The 26,205-nt window shown below is 46.3% G+C and overlaps 1 protein-coding gene and 1 non-coding gene across 8 annotated transcripts in view; one reads left to right on the top strand and one right to left on the bottom strand.

Moving 5' to 3' along the window:
* Positions 1 to 26,205, bottom strand: part of YPEL2 (yippee like 2) — an 80,593-nt gene that overhangs the window by 45,617 nt on the left and 8,771 nt on the right. For 6 of the 7 annotated variants that reach the window (XR_012060166.1, XM_072940232.1, XM_072940233.1 and 3 more), the window contains exon 2: positions 11,701 to 12,014. Coding sequence is in view for 6 of the 7 variants with exons in the window: in XM_072940232.1 (XP_072796333.1) it covers positions 11,701 to 11,817 (117 nt within the window). In the remaining variant the exon portion in view is untranslated. Of the gene's footprint in view, positions 1 to 11,700; positions 12,015 to 21,004; positions 21,150 to 26,205 lie in introns of those variants that run through there. The other variant, XM_072940237.1, reaches the window with a different exon arrangement.
* On the top strand, positions 25,426 to 25,497 carry TRNAG-CCC (transfer RNA glycine (anticodon CCC)). Its single transcript has one exon. It is a non-coding gene; the product is annotated as a tRNA-Gly (tRNA).

Here is a 26,205-nt window from a genome sequence, read left to right as displayed (position 1 = left end):
CAGAGTTGAAACCACAACACCAGCAAAACCTAAAATATTAACTATCTGGCCTTGACAGAAAAAGTTTTGCTGACCACTGATACGGCGAAGGAATAAGGAATAAAGTCTCCAGACAGCCCCTCCCTTCTACCAAGAGACTGGCTGCCCCCACTCTGGAAGCTCGTGGACCAACTGGCTTTTGCATGATGTCATTTCTTTTTTTAGCAACGGTTACAGGCCTGGGATCCAGGAGATTTTGCCTCAGAGACACCCAGGGGCCTGAAACACCTAAGCACGTGGCCTGGCATATAATGATGCTCAAGACATGTTTATCAAATAAACCAACCACAGGAAGTCAGCCAGTCTGTGCCCTGAACCAGGTCTCTCCTCCCTCCTGTCAGCTTCAAGGTGACCAGTCACACAGGTGCCTGGCAGTAGCCTGGTGACCTAGATTTGTCAGGCCTTATCTTATCGGCTTTCCTTCCTCCTGTACTTACCCAGCACCTGCCCCCACAGTGCCCAGGGCAGACGGGCCTGTTGTTTTTACAGAGAAGGAGACAGACTGGGAGGAGCTCTCCTCCCCCACAGATAGACTTTGCCTTTTTCTTTCCTCCCCCACTAAAGGGAGGATCGAGAAATATGGAGACTTGGAGCTTAAAGGAGCTGCAGAAGTCTGGTTTTTCTCGCTTCCTCTGTCCTTGGGTTTCCTGGGTGAATCGGTCTGGAGTGAGCCTGAAAGGACTCCTCAGAGCCTACCTGTCATTTGGAACATCCGGCATGTGAAGGGGAGGGGCCAGCTGTGGGTAAAGTCAGCAGAGCAGTCACCAGTGGTGAGAGGCCTGGTGCTAAGAACAGACATTCCTCCCAAGACACATAAGAGCACAGCCAGTCTGATTCACTGGCCGCCTCAAGCTTTAAGAGCCCAGCTGGCAGTTTTACAGCTTGGGCTGACACCGTCGAAGAGGACAGGGGCAGTGCGAGGGTAAAGCTGTACACATCTGGGCATCTCATGAAAATCAGGCAGATTGGACAGACAGCAATATGGAACTGTCGGCTTCTCAGCCGCTCCAGACAATCTTGGGTACCAGGCTCAGGATGGAGCTCCCCACTTGTGCTGCCACGAGCTGCTTCTTCAGACGGTGGGCTTTCCTGTAACCAAGGATTCTGGGTACAAGCTGGATGAAAGCAAGGCACACACCTCCACTGTATCCCTGATATCTAACATGCAAGAGGAGCTCACTGAATGCGGAATGGAGAGGGCTGAGTGCACGCAGGAGTTCTCACTCCAGGATCTTTTGTTTTGGCAAGAAATGCTTTTCTGGCCCCTCGTTTATCTGTTAGAGGGTTGACACTTCAGTGAGTGCTCTTGGTGGGACCAGTCCTAACAAGGAGGAAAAGGAGTTTCCTGGGCCCCCTCAAATAGATAATTTTCCTCTTGACAATCTTAAGTTGCCCCTTCAAAGACCCAAAGATGTTAGTTAGGGCCGGGGGTGGTGGGGGAGAGCCAGTGCCACCTGCCCGGCCTCTTGTCATCCCTGTGGTCTGGACAGGAGGGACTTTATAGACTGATTAGATGTTGTTGTTGTTTTTAGCAGCGGCTGGCGGAGCTGTCTCCTCCTCTCTTCCTCTCCTGCCTCCCCTCCTTCCTCCTCCCCTGAGTCACTGTCCAGCCACTAGCAATAGGCAAGGGGCGGGGTGGTGCGGAGGGAAGCAGAGAACGAGTTCTCCTTGGCTTGGCAGCCCTGACCCCAGAAACAATACTCTGGGTCACCAGGTCAAACCCTCCCTTCAGGAGCTGCCTGAGTGCTTTAAAACCAAAGTGCTGGAGATTCTTTTCTGGTTTTGGTTTTTCAAAGGTAAGGAAAATGGCTTCTAGCAGAAGAACCTCGCTCCACCCCCACGGTGAAGCATCACAGAGTGAATCAAACTGACAAGCAATTCTCCTCTGCTGCTCCAACGCTCAGACCCAGAATTCTCTTCCAGCTGCCACGGTAGTTTGAGGTCTCTGTAACCGGTTGATGTGTCGTTCAGAGGCAAAATAACCACCTGGCAGACTAGAGGGGAAGGGGGCAGGGCCAGATTTTTCCACTTAAATTCTAGAGAGGTCTCCCAGCTGCTTGCAGATAAGCCCCCCACCCCCCACGAGCAGAGTGGAAGCTGCTGCTGCTGTGACTTAATTACCTCCAGACACCTGCTGGGCCCTTTGGAATTACTACAAGGAACAAGAGACTCAGTGATCATACAGGTCTCAGAAGACCACTGACGACACGGTACACTTAAAGGGCAAGAGCTGAGACCCTCGAGAGAGGAAGGAGCAGATACACCAGGACTGTTATGGGTGCCAGCACCTGGTTACGTCTGAGTGCCACTTTCTGTTTGGTTTTCTTAATGAATCTTCATAGATAACCAACATTTACTGAGTATTTACTATGAATGTCCGGCTCTATGATAAATACTTTATATTGATCAACTTACTTAATTCCCACAAAAAATCTTACAGGTGTCTAATTATAGGTGTCTAATATTAATATTATTCCCATTTTCCCAGTGAGGGCACCAAGACAGAGAGAGGCTACTTAACTTGCATAACTACTAAGCAAAAAAGCCAGGGTTTGAGCCCAGGTAGTCTGACTCAGACGTTAAGACTGCTAACCACTAAGTTACCTCGGATCAGCTTTGGGGATGATACTAGGATGGGAGGACGGGGGAGGTGGCTGGAACTTTTAGTGGCAGTCAAAGCTAATGCCCGAGAGAACAGTCTTGCCCAAGAGCATGCAGTTTGATGCTGGCCTTCTCTGGGCTGCCAGCCCTCTCCTCCAGGGCTGCGCCCAGCACTTACAAGCACCCGTTATGTGTACGGCAGTAGGCGGTGGGGCAGGGAAGGGGTGGCAAAGTGCAGAGTCAGTGGGACTCGGTTTCTCTGGGCCTTGGCTTCCTAATTCCCCTAAAATGAGGGGTCGAACTAGAAAAACCCAGAGGCCCCTCCAGCTCTAAAATTTGGATAATCCGTGACTCCAGGTCTTTGGAATCTTATTAGGAAACAAGACAATTATACATAAAAGTGCATGTAACCACAATGACACAGACCATATTATTACAAGACAGCCATTACTGATTGCCAAATGAACCACCAGGCAGTGCGTTCTACAGATGTCCAGTGGAGGGAGAGAAGCCTGCCCTCCAGGAAGACACCCTAGGAAATACTTAAGCTGGTCTTCAAGAATGGGTGCAAACTGAAGAGAGAAAAGGGAAGAATTCTCCAGGCAAGAGAAAGGTAAGAGGAAGAAGGGGTAGGATTAACCCCCAATGTTACCAAGAGTTCCAGAAAACAGTCGACGGAGCTACCTAGGTCAGGCTACGGTAAAGAGGGCAGAGACCAATCAAGAGCTGTATCCCACGCAGAGTCACGGTACCCGATGGCCTTAGGCAAGTCACATGACCTCCACCTTGACGTGATGCTGTAAGGAGTCCTGGCACACAGTAGGTCTCTAATAAATAGTAATCAACAGCAGCAATGTGAGATTTTTTCATTCTGGGGTTTTCTATGGCACCAACACAACTGCATCTGGAACATTCTTCTGCCCTCCACAGTGAGCCTTACTTTCCCACGTACCCCAAAGATCGCAGGCTCTCTGAGAGTAGGAATCATTTGGCTTCTGCTCCCTGTCCCTTGCACCCAGCCGAGGGCCTGGCATGTTGTTTGAAAACACAAAAAATGTTATTGAACTGAACAATCAGTGTATGATGGCAGATTCCAAAAATACAAATAGCCAAAGCAGCAATGGTGCCACTTTCCTTCTTGCTTCTCAGGGAGAACACTCTGCTGAAGAGGGTTTGGATTTTCACTAGAAACATGAGCTTGCAACCACCGGAGTCCTTGCTGAAGGCCGAGACACGAATGCACAATCTTAAGACTGGAACCTTACAGGCATTTGAAAACCACAGAGTTAATTTTCAGGGTACGCCTCATAGCTCAAGTCAACATTTCCTTTCGGTATTTAAAGCAACCACATAGAAAGGACCACATTTGAGCAGATTTTGTGCTCCAGCTGCCTGCAGTCTGCAGCAAAAAACACAGATGATTCACTCGACTTGGTCCCTAGCAGCTCCTTTGATAATAAATCGGTGAGCAATTCTACTTATGCCCAGATCATTAATTTTCACAGACCGTGGGACAGATCTGCCTCCCAACCAAAGAGTGTGACTTCCTGAACTCAATTCCCTTTTACTGTGGCTATAAATGAGAGAGAGGTTTTTTTTTTAACCTTAGAATGCTTGTATTTCTTTCCCAAGCAGTGGTCAACAAGTATGTATTGAATGATCACCATGTGGCCAGAACACCCTCAGACCACTGGGGTGTGTACGCACTAGTCTCTCCACTTCCAGTCTCTTCTTCAGCAGTTTACCTCCTACATCTGACATCTGACAGCAGAGCTCCGGTCATGTCACTGCTTGCTCACAAGTCTTCAGTGGCAGCCAACTGCCAGAAGGACTAAGTCCGAACCTCTATTCTCCCAGCAATCTGACTTCAGCCCACTCTTTCAATCTGTTTTCACACAGCTCCTCAATGATCTCCCCCAAAAGAGCAGTTGCCCCCCACACACTCCTGGCCCCCACTTCTTTATTCATGCTGCTCTTTTTACTGGCCCCTCACGTCTAGGTTCTTGCTTCAAGGTACATCTCAGTGTCACTTCCACCAAGTCTTCCCAGAACTTCTATTTCTAGACATGGATCTTAAGGGGTGTTTTTTGTTTTCTTGGGGTGGGGGTGGTTGAGGGGTTTTTTGGATCAACAATCCTTTGAAGACCTAATGAAAGCTATGGAGCCCTCCCTAGAAAAATATACATACACACAGAATTAAACATACAATTTCAGGGATCCCTTGAAGTTAGTCCAAGGACCCCAGATTAAGAATCCCTTATTCTGTCTCTATTTTAGAGTACTGATAGCGATTCACTCAGATCTTCACTGAAAATTTACCAGTCTTTAGGACTTGGACCAGGTGCTATAGACACCAGGATGACATCACGATCGTCTCCACGAGTAGTTCATAGGTTAATGGGAGACATTCATCCTCACACTGTGATAAATGCTTTAAGATAAACCTAAGGTAAAGTACACAGCCGCAGGGGACTGGTCCCAGAATCTACTTCAGATACCAAAATTCGAGGATGTTCAGATCCCTTATGTGGAACTGTGGATACAGAGGGCCAACTGCACAAACTCCAAGAAGGGATGAGTTTGGGGGGCCTGGTCAAGATGGAGGAGTACGAAGACCCTGAGCCCCGCTCCCACCATGGGCACATCAAAATCACAACTACTCAGAGAGCAACTGTCAGTGAGAATGATCCAAAGACGAGCAGAAAAGATCTTCTACAACTTAACATATAAAGGAAACAGAACCAGATGAGACTTAGAGATTGACCAGAAAACACCTGTACCAGGGCCTTCATAAGAGGCCCCTAGCTGTGAGAACTCATGCCATTCACTCCATGCATGGAGACATGCTACGTGGATGAGCACCATTTTTCTCCTCTGTTTGAAGACCCAGGCTGGAACCTACAATGAAGAGTTTGTACATGGAGGCTTTGGAAGAACCAAGCTGAACACTGGCTCCCTGATAATTGTGACTGCAGACATTCCTGAGCTGGATGTTGTATCTGCAAAGGTTGACTGGCCCCCTGCTCCAGATGGCTAGCTTTCAAATTTAGAAACAAAGAGTATGGCTTTACGGCACAATGTGGACATCCATTCAACATACACTGTAGAATGACTGTTTACCCACCATAATGGAAACCATCTGAATCATGCTGACATACATATTTTAAATTTGCTATAACATCTCAAGATCTATACATATGTGTGCTTTGGTTTTGTTTTTGTTTTGTTAAATTGTTCTCAGGAAAAAAAAGGAAAAGAAAAGGAAGAGATGGCTTATGAAGCTATTATCTCCCTAACTAGAGTAAAAGTTCTTCAGGGCAAAATCCATGAGGGTAGAGTCATAATATCTAGTACAGTGCCCTCACCCCACCATGCCCACAGAGAACATATTTACTATTTGTGCAGTGACAGAACGGAACCAATGAAACAAAAGGGCAAGTTACAGGCACAGTTCCCACTGCCATCACCCACATGTACCAGAGGCCTCTGAGCTCCTGTTAAGGTGGTCCCAATGTTGAAAACTATGCTATACAAATTATACCAGCCTAATTTGTGGCTTATCTCACCCTGAACTGATTCAATCTCTGTCCCCATGCGCAGAAGATATCATAACATGTTATATTATACAAATCCTAAATAATTTCTTTTCACCAAGAAACACTATAATCTAACCACATTCCTCTGTTTGGAGATTTGCTGTACAGACTTGGTTCACCTGTCACCCCTTCCTGGGTGGTCAGCAGACAGCTCATTTGCACCCCTCCAGAAATAACACTCCATTAGTAGGAGATTAGGGCTTTCAAAGATCAAATAGTTGTGGAAAAGAAGTAATTGCAGGTTGGATATGTGATTTTTCCTTACAAGTTAAACTGAATGTGTTCGTAAACTGGGCTTCCTGGCTTATGTTGGAACTCTTCCATAATTTATCACTTATGCTTTTACCGAACCCTCAGAAATGCTCTTTAGGAAACTGACAAAAACACACAACAACGTTTTGCAAATATTGCAAAAGAAGCAAAAGTACCCACTATGGTATGGGTTGTGCAACACTGACTATCCTCAACCTTTTGTTTCTTGAAACCTATCAATCACTCTGGTCTTAGGTCCCCACTATTTTAGAAACAAAAACAACCACTTTTAATGAGACAGACAGACATAGGTTTACATGCAATCTGGCTTTTTTCCTAGAATAGAAATACTAATTTTATTGAATTATGGTTTTATAATAGTCATCCATTGGATCCTAAAATTTCTTGGTTAACAAAATTACAATATAACATATATTCTGCAAGTTAGAAAAGCTCACAAAATTATCTTCAAGGACCATCTTACTGCATGTGTTCTTTAGGAGTTATGCTGCTTAACGTTATGTGGTAGTCACTAACACTCCTAATATAATCTGATGCTCACTGTAACATTTTCCAGGGCATTTAGAAAAAAAGAAATGAGTAGATGTTTTAGAGATTCTGTTCCTGCATTTAGTTTTTACATGAAGTTTTCAGGACATAAATAACTGTATTAATATTCCGGAGTCTTAGTTTTATTGCACATTAAAGACAAGCTGGTGGGTGGTGGGAATTAGAGACAAATCCCTGACAAATTCCCAAGTGGTCCACAGTCTCTAAGTCATTGTGTTGGGGGTACAAGTCTCGCTGGGCATCACTGTGGAGAACACTCATGCTCAGAAGCAGAGGTGGGAGCCTGAGGCAGAGCGGGCCTCTCAGAAGCCACCAGGTCAATACAAGGCTTCAGGCTTCCGAGCAAATCCCTCCCTGCCACTTTTCTCAAAGCAATGCTATAGCTAATACCTAGGCAAGAAGGTAAAACCAAAATGCCACCACTGTAAGCCTAATGGAACCCTGCAGGGAGCAAAAAGAACCTGCCTCCTAATTAGACTGCAGCCTCAGAAGGAGGCCCAGCTCCGCACAGAGTGAGGCCGAGACGCGGCCTGGCCCCGAGGCTGTGTCACCTCAGGCTGGTCACTGACCTGCCCACTTTACTGCCTCCTATGACACCTTCCCTCTAAGGATCCAGTGCACTTAGAGCAACCTGTGTCTTGGAATGAAGCCAAAGTGGGTTCATGGTAGGTTAATCCGATTCACCGCTCTTTTTTTTTTTTTTGACAATATTGGTTCTTTTTATTGGGAACATGCTTCAACATTTACTGTGTACAATTTACGACTCTTAAATGGCCTACCTGCAGTGCCACCGAAGGGTTAGCAGGAGGGAGGCAAGGAAAGGACTACAGATAGGAAATTTCTATGGAAAAGTTTTGTGAAGATCCAGGTTCCCACAATAGACAGTATCCACTTAAACGAGCATTAGATGGTTCTCACTGGGGACAACTAACCGCTCCAATTGAAACTAGTATTATTTTATAGCCAAAGCATATTTTTATACTGGGACTTGCACCATTAAGTGAGAAACTGTGAGCAATTCCTCCTGCTAACCCAAAATACCTCTGCGTGCAAACACTTCAGCATTTAGACCACAACACCCCCTAAGAAAGAAGTTGTAGGAGGCCTCAGCACATTCCCTAGATAGTTCTGTCATCGATTCAAACCCCCCCCAACCGCCCCACATCCTACAGAGCAAATGCTGTTACCTTTCTGCCAACACACACACACACACACACAACTCTGCTGCTCTTCTACTGCCTTATCCTCTTAAATCCAACTCCTGTGCCCCAGGTTCTAAAGTGAAACTGTCTTGGCTAAACCAAATTTGCTTAGTGTTAGGCAGTAACGAACCCCTCCATTCTCCCTCCTTGCCTTTTTTTTTTTGGACATCAAGGCCAAGAGAAGCAAAGGAAACTACTTTATCTTTGCATAGAGCTTTGTGATTTGCAAACCACCCACACATCCATGATCTCACCCAGCCTCATAACAACCCAGTGAGGTAAACCTGCTCCCCCTACACTCAAGTAAGGTAGGCCCGCCTCCTAGGACTGTTACAGCAAAGGCACAGAGTACGCACACTGGAAGGGCAAGCTCCTAACCATCAGACCCAGCCAATGTTATTTTACTCATTTCATCAGTGAGAAAATGAGACTCAGGTTGGACAGCTGATTCCAGGCAATGAGGCCCCAAAGAATCTAGACCACGCTTGGAAGGCGGAAAGCCCATACAGGAGTCTTTTCACCACCATATCAACGCAGAATCTAATTGTTTAAAACTTGATAACTACACATTTCCATGTCAGTTTAGCCACACAGATGGGAAGGGAGCCTGAAGTCCTGATTCTGTTCCCAGTTCTCCGCCAGCGACATACCCCACATACTTTAGTTCTCTGGACCTTTGTGTCGCCTTCTCCATAATAAAGGGAGACTGACTTTGAAAAAAAAAAAACAACAAAAACACCCAAACAATGGAATGCCAAGCTTCCAGATGAAAGGCGCTATTAGAAGTACAAAGTCTTGTTTAATTACACTGCTGCTCCAGTTTGCTGCTTCCCAGCTCCTAACTCCCACTGGGTGGATTCTGAAACCGCATAGGAGATTATGTCAAGAGGGGAGAACAGGAGAAACACTCTCTCCCTGAATTTTCTTAAATGGAAGAGAGAAACAAAATGAAAAGAAAGGCCCATTTTCCAAGGAGGGGGCTGGGGGCCGTGATCTTTCCATTAAGCGGACCTGCACAAGAATCTATAGATTATTTAATGCCGGGGGTGGCTGTGGAATGAAATAAAGGAATCTTTGTGCAGTGCCAACCACAGTTCCCTCACTTTCCCCACAGTCAGGCATTTAACCCAACTCTCTAAATCATCAAGCTCTAATGCACCCCATCTGTGCACCGGTTGTAGCCAATGAAACCGAAGCCTGTGCTGACTTTGGCCTGGGCTTGTGAAAGAGCTTTTCTGCCCCAAATGGGGCAGGAAGGAGACCATGAGGCCAACAAGGCCAACAAGGCCAACGAGGTCTTTTTTGCTCATCCCTTGTCTCCTCCCAAGGCTCAAGATTCACCAGTCTGTTCATCTGCTCATTTACTGAGCTTTTGCCATGGGTCAGCTTCTGACCCAGAGATACAAAGCTAGCAGGACAAGGTCCCAGGAGGAAAAGGACGTGTGAGGGCTCTTGGGAGAGAGGAAGGAGGTAAAGGAGAAGGGATGCTCTTGGCTGAAGCACAGAGGCCTGAAATACCCATATCTGCATATTCAGGGAATGCTGCTTAGTTGGAACATAAAGCAAGGACAAGCAGGGGCCCTAACTCCAAAAACTAGGCTCTGCCGGATCGTGCAAGGCCCCGTGTACCAGGCCAGAGATACCTACTCTGAAGGCCATTACCACCCCCGCATATTCACTTCTGCCCATCTTACAAAGCCCAGCTCAAATACCACCTCTTCCAGAAATCCTTCTTCAACACCCTCAAGGTAACTGCTCTTTCTCCTTTGAGAACTCCAGATTTGAGCTCTTGGACAACTTGTATGAGTCTCAACTTCTCCATCCATACAACATCTGACTAACAGCATCTACCTTGAAGGCTTCTTGTGACGGTTAAGTGAGATAACATTTATAAAGTGTTAAGTGGCAGTTTTTAGTACACAGAAGGTGCTTTAGTACAGTTTATTGTGACCTCCATTTCTTATGATACATAGCACTTCTTCCTGATACTAAAAAGATATATGTGTTGGCTTCCACTTTCTCTGGAGATTTCCAGAAATAGGACAGCTCACATTTTCCCTCCAAGCTTGCGGGCCCCCTTCCAAAGCAAAGAGGACTGACTCCTCTCTCCCCTCACTGACACAGCCTTTCCCACATCCAAACTTCCAGACTCAAGGGGTTCCCAACAGATTCAAAAAAAATCCAAGACAAGATGAGTTAGTTGACAGAGAAGGAAGCTGGAGGCTGGCGAATGTAAATAGTACAGAGGAGAGGAATTAGCAGAAACCTAGAGAAGGGAAAGTGGGCCAGAGGCCAGGACTCCGAGGGCCCCAGGGTTCAAGCTCTGCGGTAACCCTAGACCCTGGGAGAGGCCTCGCAGGAGGAGCTTCACCCGCGGCCCTGATTTGAGAACCCCACTCCCACCCGTGGTTGTTTCAGCAGCCTTCTCCACTTCCTGTCAAATCAGCCAGCTGGACAGGGCTCTTCTCTAACTTCCTCCCTCTCTGGCTGGGGCTTCCAAGGCAGAGGCAGGGAAAGTAATGCCACCATTTCTAACAGTTCTTGTAAACAGAATAAAAACACCAATTTTTTTTTTAACTTAGTCTGAGTCTGCGTAAAGGTTTCTTCTTCTTTTTTTTCACTTTAATGGCATGAAGTCCAGATTCTGAAATAGGGTGTTTTTTAAAGGGAAAAGTCCCCCATGGGTTCCTTCTCCTTTTCATGCAGCCAAGTAAAAGCCGTTTCTCCTCCCTTGGAAACTTAGGGCCAGGAGGGACGCGGTCCCCCTGAGAACGCTCCCGGAAGGCGCTAGTTCTTGGACTGCACAACCGAGGCATTAGGTGTATTTATTTATTTATTATTAACCCCCCCCCACCCTCACTTCAGGAAGCAGTTGCCAAGGCTCCTTAGGGAAATGGGATTCCACTCTTTCTTCTGATTGTGAACAAATGTCATGCCATGTTACCTCATGTAGAAGCCCTAAAGGCCCCCGTAAGCCACTGGGTCAGCTCTTCACCAAGCCACCTTTGGTCCTCCCAGAGGCCACCCATTTTAGTAGTTTGACTGTCTGGTAACCTCTCTGGGGGCTTGAAGAGAATAACCCCTACTTCGTGATCCTACCTTTCTTAGAACGCCCTTTCCAGGCAAGCAGCCCCCTACATCGCGTTCACCCACCAACCCGGGCCAAGCAAGCGGAGGGAAAGGCTCCCATCAGTCCTCAGCCTGCAAGCTGCCAGCACCCACAGCCTCCAACAGGGATGACATCTAAATTCCAAAGTTACACGTTACACTAGTACACTCTCCCTCCAACTCAGTTATTTCTCAGCTGAGTGAGACAACCACGCGGGACAAAAGACGGAGTACAAAGGTCCCAGGCTCTCTGGGAGAGCATGTCAACCTCTGCAAACCCAGGAGCCAGCAGTGCCCTTGCCCCACCCCATGGGTAGGCACGGAACATGTACCTTGGAAATGAGTTCATCATGATTGGCCAAGTGGGCTCTGCAGTGAATGCAGCTGTAGGTCCGATGGCATGAGGGCAGGTATGCCTGGAAAGTCTTGGATCTTGTCATCTTCACCATTGGCGCTGCTGAACGTGGGCTGAACTCCGGGGTGGCCCACGAGGCACTCCCACAGGATGGGTCGCACGGGAAACACCGGAAGACACAGGTAAAGGCCGTGGTTTGGCAAGGGGTGGGTGTGCGGCAGGCTCCACACACTGGTGATGTCTTCAGAGGAAGGACCCTCAGGCAGAGGTCGAGGGCTGGTTCTCAGCAGCCTGCAGTGCCAAGATAAGGGAATATCATGAGCTAAAGGAGCTGGGCTTCCTGCAAACCAAGCAGAGTCCAACTGCCACCCAAGAGAGAAGGCAGCTTTTACAGGATAAAACGACCCCCTTCTCTGTCCTTACGCTGTGCAAGATGCCCAGTGAATAAGAAGAAGCCAATGGAGATCTCAGTATTGCTGCTGTTCTAGAGCTGGAGGTTCAGTATCAACTCAGGGCTCTCAGCAGTCACCCTGCCAACATCCAGCAAACTGACACGAATACCACTCCCAGGAAGCCCTAGAAAAGGCCAGATATGCCACCTGCAACCCCAAGGAGAGGACCCCTCAGGGGCCCCTTCTCCTGAGTCAAGCAAGACAATTGGCTGAAAAAGCTTACTCTCTAGAGATTCACTACATCAACCGTCACAGGTGGATTTCTCATCCATTTCCAGATGCCAGGAGTCCTCCCACCCTTGAAACCACCACCCACAGAGGCAACAAACCTCATCCTACCTTTTGCTTATGAACTAATAAGCATGGGATACAAAGGATCAAGTTCAACCAGCAGGGTCCCTCATGGCTGGCCAGCCTTTTTGGGAGAAGTGACTCTCTTTGCAATATCTTGCCCAGAAGTAGATGCTCAGTGTATATATATATATATATATATATATATATATATATATATATATATATACACACACACACACACACATATATACAATATACATATTTTTTGGAGGGGAAGGCAAGTAAATGAATGAAATTCATGGTATAATCAGACTCCTGCATCTAAAATTCACAATAACGGTGAATCTTCCCAGAATTTCCCTTCAACCCTCAAATTTTCCATTACTCATCCCACAGTACCAAACATTTCTCCTACCACAGCCTCAGCTTTTTTATTCTAATGAGAAACAAGGACACTGAGAAGTGGGGTGGCTCCCAGGGTACGTCCAAGTAAAGGTCTCAGGGCAAAACTCCAAGGTTTAAGACCCACTCTGCTTCACTGAGGCTCACATACCTGAGGCTTCTGGACCTACCTATTCCCTGGGCATCACTAACGGGGGTGGTGTTCCCACTTGCCTACCTCCCAGGAGAGCCAGAGTGTTAATTAACGCCTGCGTCATGCTTTGAAGATAAAATTATTTAGAGAGACGGGGGAGGAAGACAAACAAAATCAGATCTTCCTTGCTGGATTATGCCTGGGATCCATCTGGATGTTTAGACAAAGCCTGCAAATCATAGTCCTCTTTTTCCTCTAAACCTCTGGAACCAAATCTTTCACAGGGAAGCTGTCCTCCTCCCTGACATCCTTCCCAACACAGCACCACTGAAGGCCACTGTACCCCTGGGACTCTGTATCTTCCTGAGTGGCCAACACCTTTGGCCAGCACTAGACTGAAGGACAACAGTGGTCACTAGCTCTTCTCCTGCATGTCCCTTGAGCAGCTAAGCCAAGCAAGCCCCACCTCCAGGGTGATCAGTTCCACATGAGATGTCCAACCCTGTTGAAGGGATTCAGACCTACAGGGGCCCAGACATAATATCTTCCTTGCTCAGTTTTCCACCACTACTTTTAAAGATGTGAAATCAAATTAAACTGAACATTACAGTAACATGTGAAAAATGTGGAGGTGAGAATTAATCTCCCCAGTTCCACTTTGGAGTCAGGCCTGGCCATAACAGGAAATGAGGGAGATCCACGACCCCAGGGAGCAGAGCCCCTTCGTCTCCCCCTGGGTGTCCTCCCGTAGTGGTAAGGTGAGGGCTCAGAACCAAAGCCCATGGCAGACCAATGCTGTTGGGTGTTGAAGCATTCCAGGTGGTAGAAAGAGCAAAGTAGGGGTTTCCTGAAATACCCTCGAACTTTCCAATACTCCTGTTCCACTCTCAGGAAGGACAGCATTTCCAGGAAGGGAAGGGGTGATAGGTCAGGGGGTAAGCTAAGACAGAGGCAGGGCAGGCGAGTGGGCGGCTTGCCCCAGGCCAGCCGCTTCTGAAGTCCACAGCCTCAGCTGCCCAGTGGGGAGCGGTGGGAGCACCGGCCCTGTCAGTCCGCCTTATACAAACACTGAGGGAAGAAAAGGAAACAATGAGCCCTGGCTGCCAGTCTGGGTTTACAGAGCAGCCACAGAGTCTGTTTTCTTACACACACAGACGGCTTCTAAATTATGCATTTCCCCAGAGCGGAATTATTTCTTCGCTCACTTCTCTTCTGTAGGAACCCCCCCAAAAAAGTTCACAGGCAGGGGTTTCTGGTTATGCTCAACTTCAAATCTGAATCTCAAAACTTATTCAGAGCTACCTACTGAAGAATCAGCATTCACGTTCTGCATGAAACGTATGTCACACACAAACACGTACCCAGGCACACACAACCATTGCACACCACACCGCAGAACCTGAAGAGAGAAAAATGGGCCACGTGAGCAACATCCCAGGCTGCCTGGTGCTAGGAGAGCCCCGGAGAGCCTAGAAGGCAGGCCTCGGACTTGGCTGCTAGACTCTGCTCCTCCTGCTCTTCCAGAGGAACGTGAAGGCACCCACAAAAGGTGCCTCGTGCCCCGAGAAGAAAGGAAAGAAAAGTGGCTTTTGGAAATACACAACTTGTTCAACTGGGGCAGGGCGAACTAGAAGGAATGAGAGGGGGAAAGTGGAAAACAAGGGGAAGCAGGATCAAGAGGGAGTCCTTGCGTCTGAGAAGAAAGAAGAGAATGGACTGAGTGAGAGACAAAGATGAGAGCTGAGGACCAAAAAAGTCACCTACTACCACCTCCTTCCCTCTTTCAGGGAAAATGCTAAAAGCTACTTCTTTTAGAAAGAGATCAGTTTTTAGGAAGGAAGAAAAAAATAGTTTTTTTTTAAATGGAAGAAATGAAGAGTATGGGGCTGTCGAACTCACATGTTAATTTTTGGACTCTGGGTACCTGCTAATGGGGCCACAGGCTCCATGGGGCTTCGTGAGTTGAAAATACTGTGGAGTCCAAATTGATTCCCAACAATAATCAAATGAGCTCAATATTTAAAAGCCTCAGGGCACATGTACAAACTAAACACCATTTTAAGTGAAGTAACAATCCATCACAGTGGAAATTAAAGGAAGATTTGCTACCACCCCCAGCTGGCTCCTGCTGATCAGCATGGAAAGAAAAGATGTGAAATATTGTGATTAAAAACAAAGACCTTAGATACACCAGTCTGAGAGCCAAATGCATAGGGAGCACACAACAAACCTGGCTGTCCCACCTTGCAGACTGGTTTTTTCCATAAGGAGTCACAACTGCCGGTGGAAATCAAAACAGAACTTTCTGAGTCACCAGGACGGAGAGGTAGGAGGTATGACTTACGGATTCATCAGGTAAGTCATAAAGGAACTGAATAAACGATGTGGAAGACGAGGCAGAACAGCCACACACAGAGCTCCAGAAACTGAGAGGATGGAACCCACCAGGGGATGCGACACCTCAGCCAGAGAAGCCGACTATCCCCAGGTGTGCCTCCGGACTGTTGTTTTGTTGTGGGGTGTTTTGGAGGAGGGTAGGCAGAGACTGCCTGGAAAAGAAGTGGGCTCTGGAATCACAAAACCAGTTCTACTCCTTTCTAGCTGAACGACTCTGGCAAGTTACTCAACAGCTCTGATCCTCAGCTTCCCCAGTTCTAACAATACCAACATACACAGGGTTACAAGGATTAAATGAGATGTTGTAACTGCATACGCGGTGCTGGCACACAAAACACACCAAAATTGTAGCTATTATGATTTTTAGTGGTCAGTGAACTGGGGTGGGGGAGGGTGGCGATGCTGCTGCTTAGAAAGAGAGGAAAACGAAAAAGGAGGCCCAGGAGTTTAGAGACAGACACAGTTTGCCTGCCACTTCCCTTAGGACTCTCCACCTTGTCTTCAAGCACTATAGCTGGAACTACTGGAATGACATTTCTCTAAATCTTGAATTCTCCTTGCATGGTGAGAGGAGGTGATGATGACCCTGGGGAAACCACAGAGTATTCCCCTCATCACTACTGAGGTTCTTCTAAGAGGTGGCTTCCCCAGTGGCCATGCTCCCATAGGCCCCAAAGCACTGCCAGGAATATAGTGTCTTATTCACACAGCCCAAGAAGGCCCCTGAGCCTCCTTTCTCCTCTAAACCCACCCTCCGCATTGCAGTCACTGTTATGTATTTAAAAAGCAGATTTGGCCACATCATCTCTCTCACGTCCTTCAGAAAGGTAACACAGGGCAACAGTTAACCAGATGAGTTCTGGGTATTTATCTAAAGAAAACAAAATCACTAATTCAAAAAGACCTACGGATGCCTATGTTCACTGAAGCACTATTTACAATAGCCAAAGTATGGAAGCAATCTAAGTGCCCATCAATAGATGAATAGATAAAGATGATGTGGTATTTAAATTCAGTGGAATATTACTCAGCCATGGAAATGAATGAAATCTTGCCAATTGCCAGGTTGGACCTAGAGAGGATTACTCAAGGTAAAATGAGTCAGACAGAGAAAAACAAATACCATTTGATTTCACTTGTGTCTGAAAAAACAAAACAGAGCAAATAAACAAATGTAATAAAACAGAAATAGAGTCATCGATACAGAGAACAAACTGGTGGTTGCCAGAGGGAAGAGGAGTAGGGGGACAAACGAAATAGATGAGGTACAAACTTCCAGCTATAAAATAAGTCATGGGGATGAAATGTACACAGAGGGAATATAGTCAACAATACTGCATTAACTTTGCATGCTGACAGATGATAATGGGTAATGATCATTTCATAATGCATAAAATATTAAATCACTGTGTGGTACATTGGAAATTAATATAATACTGTATGTTAATTATAGTTTCATTAAAAAAAAAAAGATGGGTAACGGAACCAGACTTGAGAGTTTCAAATCTCAATTCTATCATTTCCTAGCTGTGTGACCTTGGACAGTTTACTTAACCTCTCTGGACCTTGCTCTCCACATCAAAAACTAGGAATCCTAATATTGACCTCATAAGGCTCTTGTGAGAATTAGCTAAGCTAATACATATTAAGTACTCAGCATGGTGTGTAGCAAGTATACAAACTCCAAGTACATATTACTGCTGGCAACCATCTATCACTGACACCCATGAATGGCTTCAGACTCATCTCTACCACCTTCTACTCTACACTCCATTTTTTGAACTGACATTTAAGGGTCTACCATGTGTCAGGAACAGTCTCCTAAGTGCTCAGATATGGCAACCAAACTTTGCAGTTCCTCTTAATACATCACACCTGCATTTCACCATTTTTTTGGTTTTGTTGATGCCATTCCCTCGACCTGCCACACCCTTCCCATGTCTCCTCACCAGGCCCTTAACTTGTCACTTAAGACTCAGCTCAAATGTCCCCTCAGCATTGGACTTATTGGCCCCTGCTCTGTGCTCACCTCTATCTTAATATTTACTCTATTGAAATGGATATTATCCTTTTTTGCCTTTGTACCCTCTGCTAGAAGAGTCAAGAGAAGAGGCCACATTTGAGTCATTTCTGTACCTCCTGAACTCGGCAGCATGGAGCATACAGTAGGGGCCACTGCTGAACCGAATTCCCCCTGCTTCCCGCTGGGCTGCTGACTAGTGGGCAGCAGACATGACCGAGGCCCCACCCTTCCTCCTACCAGTGCCGAGGCAAGACGCAAAGTGGGGCTCCGGGCACCATGGAAGCCTGTTCATCCCCGACAGCCTCTACTCAGATCCTGCGCTGAGACACCAGAACTATGGTTCTTCTGGGCTACAGAAGATTTTTTAACGTTAATCAAAGGCCTGTCGGCCCCTCTCTCTCCCTTTGGAGACGGCCCACATTCTGTCTATGGAGTGTGTACCTACTTTTAATCTGAGCACCAAACCCCCACACCTTGTGGCCTTTCTCTTGCCTTTCAATGTATCTTTCTGAATAAATCTACCTTCACTAAAAAAAAAAAAAAAAAAAAAAAAAAAGCTTGTCATTGTCATCCATGCCCATTTTTCACATTTACAGGGTCTAGGTTAAATATAATAATATAATGTGTTTTATATATATAGCTGTTGGGGGTATAGCTTAACCATTTTCCAGTTTTTCTGTCTCTTAGTTATTGTAGAAACTCTTCGAAAGCCCGAAGCAGACTTTATGCTGGCTTTAAGGACAGGAGCCTGGCTGAACAGTCTGTTCTAGAGGGAAAGAGAGAAGCCCAGGTTGGATGCAACAAACAGGTGGCAGTGGGAAGGGGACAGGTGAGCCATTTCCGAGACTGGAGACAGAAAAAAGAGATACTATGGTGGTGGAAAGCCTCAGTCCCAGGAGGATAGTTCTCTATCCCCAATCCTAATCTCACCAGAATCCTAAACCCAGGCCAGGGAGTAAAGAGACCCAGTTTCCCTGGCTGCCAAATAAGAGAAATGGGTGGTGGTGTCATCGACTGGAGACGAGGACAGGATTAGAGACAGATGGACTTGGATTCCGCCTTGGGTCTTCTTACTAGCTGCATCACCACTGAGCAAACTGAAAGGGAGTAACAGCGCCTACCTCGTGGTGGAGACAAGAACATCAAGTGAGACAATGCAAGTGTAGCATTCAGCGCCTGCACGGGCTTAGTCCTCAATAACCGTGATTTGCTATGATCATCCTTACCAGCGCGGGAGAAAAAGCACAGGGACTGTTCGTACTCACAAGACCTAAACGAGCAATGCTCTGGTCTGCCCGGTTGACTCATGGTGGTTAGAGGGTTTGACCCAAATTAATCCACTTAAAGGTATACAGTGATGTAAGTAGGTTTTTGTGGCTTAGCTGGGGATCTGACACTATTGAAATATCATTCCGAACAACAGACCACTCCATCACTCAGCGCAGTGGAAGTTACCTTTGCGGTCCACACTGGCTCTACCAATCCCAGGATGGGGCCACCATTGAGAACTTTACTGAAACGCCCCTATTAAAACTGCCATGGAGCTGACTGCAAGACATACAGGAAAATCAATGCCACCATTTCATAGTTAACCATTTTGTAGCACTGGGACCAGGTGGTACTTCAGATCCATCCAGTTGATAATAAAAACCAGTTTGAATATTCCAGAAACCACTGTCTTTCACAAACAAAACCAGGGAGGGGATAGCTCAGTGGTAGAGCGCATGCTTAGCATGTACAAAGTCCTGGGTTCAATCCCCAGTACCTCCATTAAAAAAACAAAACAAAACAAAGCAAAAAACAGATGAACGTAATTACCTCCCCCCACCAAAAAACAAAGCTTGAAAAAGCAAATAATTTTTTTTTAAAAAAAGGGAAAAGAAATAATAAAGACCACTGATAACATCACACCATAACAAATATAACAATGAAAAAGTTTGAAACATTGTGAGAATTACCAAAAACAAAAACAAAAAAACCCACCATTCATCTCCAGCCTGGATACAGGGCCTAGCCTTGATTTCAGGGGGATTCTCTGTCAGGTGATAATCCTACATGATCTCTAGGATTCCTTCAGCTCTTAAAGTTCTGATTTCATGTTGTAAAATGATGTCTCTGCCAGCCAAACCCTGCCCCAGAGCAAAGTACCCATCAGCCAACCTTCGTTCTGTTGGGACCTTGATTTCAGCGAGGTCACAGAATGTGCCAGTCTCACAGAGTCCACTCAGAGATGGCTGCTGAAACAGTGCTTTGCAACATCTGTTAGCAAAGCAATATATTGAAACATGGCTCTTAGTTCAGCACTCTGCCTGGGAGGACCCCACGTGAAGCTTAAATCTGTCAGAACATCTGCATAGAGAAGGGCCACTTCCCCTTGAACATCCTGAAACTTGCATGTAATTTACTAGATATTACACAGAAGTAGCTGTTGCTAGCTGGCTATGGAAAGATCAGATCTTACTTTGGGTTGATTCCACAATTTCAACCAAAAATAACCTGTCTGAAGATTCATTACCAAGGATACTTGGTTAAAGTTCATCAATGGCTTCCTTCTTTTTCTTATACAACTCCTGGATCGAAAAAAGGATTTAAGGTGGCTTACAAAAAAATAAATAAACAATACAGTACTATTAAAATAGATTAATTACGGTAGGAGGAATAAAAGAACAAAAGGAGAGGACACAGAAGTGCATGCTGTCAAATTGCTAAATATTTACTGAATTTCAATTATAAATTTGGCTTTGAGCTCCCCAGTAACCAAGAAAATATCAGAAGTTGTAAGATTTATATTTCCTGTGAAATAAGAGCATCTTGGTTGCTCAGGATACAGATTTTCTAAGAAACATGTCTCCTATGGGCAGTCGTAGGAGACAAGAACCAGCCAGTGAGCCCCAGTACACATCAACAGTTCCTACGATGTAGCCCTCCAGCAATACTTTCTTCCAGTTCCCTCCATGAAAACAGACCATAATAAACACCAAAGCACAACTCAGTAAAAGGGATTCTACACGGGGTCAAACTAGGGCAGCCCGAGAACATGGCTTTCTGATGGTCTGGCTGGATCCAGCGATATGGACTCTCCAGAGGAATGGAAGAGCTACAGAGCCTTCTGGCAATGCTCCATGAATATCATTTATCACAACCACGCTTTTGAGTAACAGAAAATAAGGGCAGCCTCCCACATGCCAAGTCCACACACTAATACTTTTGAATGCTAACACTATTTGGCCCTGGTGCTGCATTCAGCCCTCTCGTGGGCTGCTTTTCCCCGAAACTCTCCCTTATGGGCCTCATCTTGCCTCTGAGGGTTCTTCTGTCTCCCTGACTGAGCCTCAGTCTCCCTGACTGCTCTTCTTCCATCCTCCTCCTCCTTGGACGTGATTCCACCATGTGCCTGACTGCCTGGTCCCCTGGGGAACTATCATCCACACCCAAGTCTTCTGAACCTCTATCTCCAGCTCCTGAACCCAGAATCCTTTTCTCAAAGGTGTCCTACCTGGCTCCTAGGAAGGCACTCCAAACTGAACTCTTCCAAAGCCAGTACTGTGGTTCCCCTTCCCCCGGCTCCTATTTCTTTTACCTGAATTCTGCTCCTTCCTCCTGAAGACCCAGTCACCCGAGCAGGAAACGCCCTTTATTCTCTCTCCCTCCTGTGTCATACACTATCTGCCCCCTAGACGGTTGTACCTTTACAACCCACCCTCCCCACTGCCACCCTCAGTCACAGCCAGCAGCACTGTGGGAGCCCCATCCTCTCTCATCCTGAACGACCGTGACAGCTCCCTAAACTAGTCTCCCTGACTCAGCTCTTACCTCTCCAGCCCATTCTAGAATTCTATTTATACAGCACAATCTGATCACATCTCTCTCATGTTTCAAAACCGCCAGTGGTTTCCTAGCAGCCTACAGGACAAGGTCCAACCCGTTAGGTGGCACCAAGAACCTAGACCCGATTCTCCTTATCTTCTCATCACCTTCCCACCCCACTCCAAACCTGTTTCCCCAGCAGACCAAGCTTGTTTACTACCTTTTCTCAAGTTGTTTCAGCCTCCTGCAGAGCCTTAACTTGCCTTCTCTGCCCAGTAAAATGCCTGCTCATCCCTTGCTACCCAGCTCAAATAAGACCCTAAACAGAGCTGGGGGCCGCCTTCCAGCATGCAAAAAACTTCTCATCACACCATTGTCATGTGTCTCCCAGACTGGGGACTCCCTGCAGTCAGAAGTCCAGTCTTTACACCCCTCTGGTTTCCCCAGGACTCCTAGTGTCCAGCACATTGGAGATCCTTGATAACTGAGTAAAATGAGTGACCGTCACTGGCACTGTGCTGCCCTGTAAAGCTATTTTTGAGTCTCTTTAGTCTGCCACTATTTAATACAGTTAAAATACTAAACTCTGGGCATTACATAGGACTCACCATGAATGCTCCGCAAAGTTCAAAAGCCAGCAAACTCTTACGATGCCAACTCACTTGGGCTGGCAGACGGAGTCTGAAACTCAGGACTGTGGCACCATGTCTCTGATGGGCCACACCACAAGAACCTCTGATGGTTTTACCCATTCTGCCTCTCCTGGCCCTTTCTGCCGTATCTGTGTGCCCCCTAGGGCAGCGTCCCAGGGGACACTCCCAGGGCTGGCACTGGCTTCCGGAGAAACCCCTAGAGAAACCCTCAAACCTCCCACTCAGGAACATTCTTTCTCCCAATCTGAGCTGCTGCTCTAGGCAAGACGGAGGCAAAGAAAATGCAGTGTCAGGTTTAGTTCAGGCCAAGAAAAGGGGGTCCCTCCACCCGGCCTCTGCTCCACTGCCCTTTCCTCCAGCCCCCCAGAGGCTGCCGCCCTCAGCGTCAGTCCTTCACTTTATCTCTGCCACACTCAGAGATGATGACCCTAGCTAGAACAATGTGAATACATTCTTTCCGAGATCTGGGACCCAGTGAGGGATGGGGTCCATTTCTCTGTCCCCAGACAGTGCTACACTTGAACTGTAATGTAAAACAGCCATTTAAAAGATCTAGCAAGAAAACAAAGTCCTGGAAAGCCGAGTAAGAGATATGGCCAGTCTTGGAACCCTCCCCTTAGACTTCTCCAATCCCCACTAAGTCAGGTTCCTGATTTCATATGCACAGCACTTCTCACAGTTGTAATTTTACTTTTATTGAGGTGATTGTTTGATTGTTATCTGTGTCTCACACACACAAACATCCAATATTATTTACTGAATAAGTGAAAGTCTTTTGAAAAAGAAAATGAACGTCTTTTGGACTCTGGGCACTGTGTGACCTTGATTTCTCTTTAACTGCTGCTCCCCCAGGGCACAGCTGGGGCCCCAATTAGTTACAAACCATCCATCTCAAATCTGCCAATACGATTCTATTGTTCAGCTGTCAACATGCCTTTGGCTTTCTCACTTTAATCTCCCAATTCAAATAAATCCAAAACTCTAGACCCTGACATCTGTGGCTGGGCTCCCTGCCTCTTCACAATTGGAATTTGGATACTGAACTTAAAACTCAGGAGAAAAAAAGGGCAGAGGCACTTTCAAAAGGATACCTTAATGTCCAAAGTCCTAGCCATCACCAGCCCAAAGATGGACGCATTCTGTCCTAAGAATTAAATTGTCATTGAGTGTTACCATTCACTGAATTGTAGGAGAGGAAAAGGAATAGGGTGGGAGAGAGAGCCTGATTCTAGAGCAAATTTCTGGATTTCTCCTGTTACGGGAATGGCAGATAGATTTTAGTGAGAATGACGGCCTCTTTTTCCGCTCAGGCCTTGCACATCAAGGGGAGCCGTGCACGTGGCCAGTGCAGCCTGTTCATATAGTTTAAGAAACCTCCTTAAAGCTTGCGGTTTATGGGTCAGTTTTCCCACTAGATTGAGCCATTCCTGACCACGTCCAGAGACCACGTCTGGTTAATCACCCCTCACAGCTAGCCCGAAGCCTGGCTGGCACTAACAGCTCAGAAAGTATTGGCTGAAGGAAAGTGAAAAATGAGGGGAGGAGGTAGGGAAGAGTCATCTGAGGCCTTACAGCAACTGTCAGTAAGCCTCCAGGAATCTACAATTTATTTCTTATTATGGGCCCATGAGGGGCCGGTGTACTTGACATGCGTTATCGCGATTAATCCTCACAACAACCAACCCAGGGAGGCAGGCACTGTTAGGATTACCCCAATTTGAAAGATGAGGAAAAAGCTCAAGAGAAGTTGAACAGTTTGTCCAAGATCACTCCACTAGAAGGTACCAGAACCAGGATTTGAACCCTGGGAAACCTTCCCAACTTGCCCTACTGGATCCTTCAACCCAGACAACACAGAGAGGGGTCTGAAGATGGGCATCCTTGATTCCTGAGCCTCTTAGTACAACAGGCAGAATATCTCCTGGAGGGAGACTCTAAGTCAATTAATCATAATGCAAAGCAGAGATGTCCAGTTCTCTGAAAATATCTTCAGACTCCCGGGGTTGGCTCAATGCATCCACTTTTAATTAGAAAAAACTGAGAGAACAAATGAGGGACAGGAATAACCTGAGCCAGAAGGTGGGACAACAGATTAGCCACAAGAAAAAGCTAATTTTCAGTTCTTGTCATCTCTTCCTGCTAATGGGATATTTCCCTTTAAGGCTGCAGTCACGTGAGGGGACACAATTTTCTTCCCTCAAATCCTAAAGGAAACAAACTAAGAATCATGTACACAAAACTAACCAAAAGCCCTATCTAATTATATTTACATAATACTCATGTTTATACTATTAACACAGCAAATACTGAAAGAGAATTCATTTTTAACTTTAGGTCCGTTTGGTGGTGGGTCAATTTAGGTAGGGACCCCCAACAGACAAAGACCAAAGTGGTAAAAGAAGAGATAAAGGGGAGGTAAATATAATGGATGGCACACAGGAACATACAAACAAAATAAGAAAAGGAAGAGGCAAAAATAGAACATAAGGGAAAGGAGGCCAAAGGTCAAGGATGTTTAGCAGTTGGTTTCTGCCAGTGACATCAACTACCTCAACATGTGCGGGTGTAGATGACATTAGAAAAACCAGGGAGACTTGGGTGGGGATAAAGGGGGTGGTGATGGTGATATTATTATTTGCTTGCTTTTACTAAATTCCCCATCCTGAAAATTCTGATTTTATAGGCCTTTGGTTGGGCTAGAAATTCTTACGGCAACAAGGTTTGAGAATCCTGAGGGGCAGTCTCACCTCTGAGGTTGCCTCTTATCTACGTCAGCTGGCCATTGTTCACAGGTCTTCACCCTCCGGAGTTCGACTCTGATGTAAGTCACAGTCCAGTTCGATGGAGTTACTCTAAACTGTAGCAATGGTAGCCCAAGCAGTATCTCCTTCCTGCATCTCACATGCCTCCTGAACATTCCACATACGTTACCTTTCATATATACCTCGGTGCCTTTGCACAGTTTCCCCTGGCGTGTTTCTGCATGTTTCAACCCTCTTTTATTCTTTCCAGCCCCATCTCCAAAATGCCCACCCTTCTTTCTCTATGTCTGTAATGTCTTTAAACTCTCTACCTTGTCCTCTGGTTATATGTCTTAATCACTCCTATTTGAGGACAGACTCTCAGGGGCAGGGGCCATATCACAACTTTGTCTCCCAAAGGTCTTCCTACTGTTGAATGATTATTACCCAGGAAAATAAAACAAAACCAAGGTTGAGTTTCAGCCCCAGGCCAGAGGTTCCTCTTGGCTCTCAAAATAGGAATCAAAAATTTCCTGACTCAGGCAGGCTGTGTTCCAAGCCTACGCTCTCTTGCCCCAGGTACTCCCAACCAGAACACCATGGGAAAACAAAACAACTCATTAGGCAGGTCAATATTTTCTATAACTCAATTTCATATCAGAGAGAACAAAGCCACTCTCTTCGGTTCAACCAAACTCAACCACTGCTCACACCCAGAAGACACTGTTTGAGCCTCTGTGGCACCCATCTGTCGTCCAGATGTCAAGCCTTCCTTTCATGGCAAGGAACAGACAAGGGGGGGAAGTACAGCTCAGTGGTAGAGTGCGTGCTTCCCATGCACGAGGTCCTGGGTTCAATCCCCAGCACCTCCACTGAAGAAAAGGAAACAGACAAGGAAACTCCAGGCACTAGAGGCTGATTTCATTCTGAGCTGGCAATCTAGTTTCACATAAAACCCACTGAGCCTGGACATACTACAGCCTCAAGGCCACGGGGGAGCACAGCGCTGCTGACACAGCCAGGAAACAGGAATGCGGCTGGCAAGGTAGCAGCTCATTGGCAGATGCCCCTTCACCCCACCACAGAGAGAAGGTAGGCTTTGCCTAGTATTGAGACATTATGAGCTACTTAGGGTTTTAGTCAGGAGTTGGTACTCTTCCAGAACGTACAGGAATAGGAAGAGCCCTGGGCCTGAGAAACAAAAGGTATGGTTTACACTCTGTGCTTTGCTCTGATTAGTTCTGTGCCTTAAGCAAGTCCTTTTCTCCTGTTTGAGCCTCAGTGTTAGTATCTCTAAAGTGTAACACCTAAAATGGATTTCAATACCCAATCCAGCATATAACTAATGAATAGAAAGTTGCAAATTATTAACTTGAAATCAGAGAAAATAAGAATTTCAAGGTTAATGCCAGGAAAAAAAAAAAAAGGATGCAGGGCCTCACAGTTACTAAAATCAAGCCACAAATTTCCATCTGTGCTTCCCGGCAGCCAGAGCATGAAAAGAAACATGATCAGTTATATTCAATTGTCCACAAAGAAAAATCATGCCAGTTTCTTGGGAGATGGAAAGCTTTTCCTGG

The sequence above is a fragment of the Vicugna pacos genome, chromosome 16 (genome assembly GCF_048564905.1).
Source record: "Vicugna pacos chromosome 16, VicPac4, whole genome shotgun sequence".
NCBI classification, from domain to species: Eukaryota; Metazoa; Chordata; class Mammalia; order Artiodactyla; family Camelidae; genus Vicugna; species Vicugna pacos.
The sequence above is the reverse complement of the archived record's forward strand: the minus strand, read 5'-3'. Positions and strand labels throughout refer to the sequence as shown.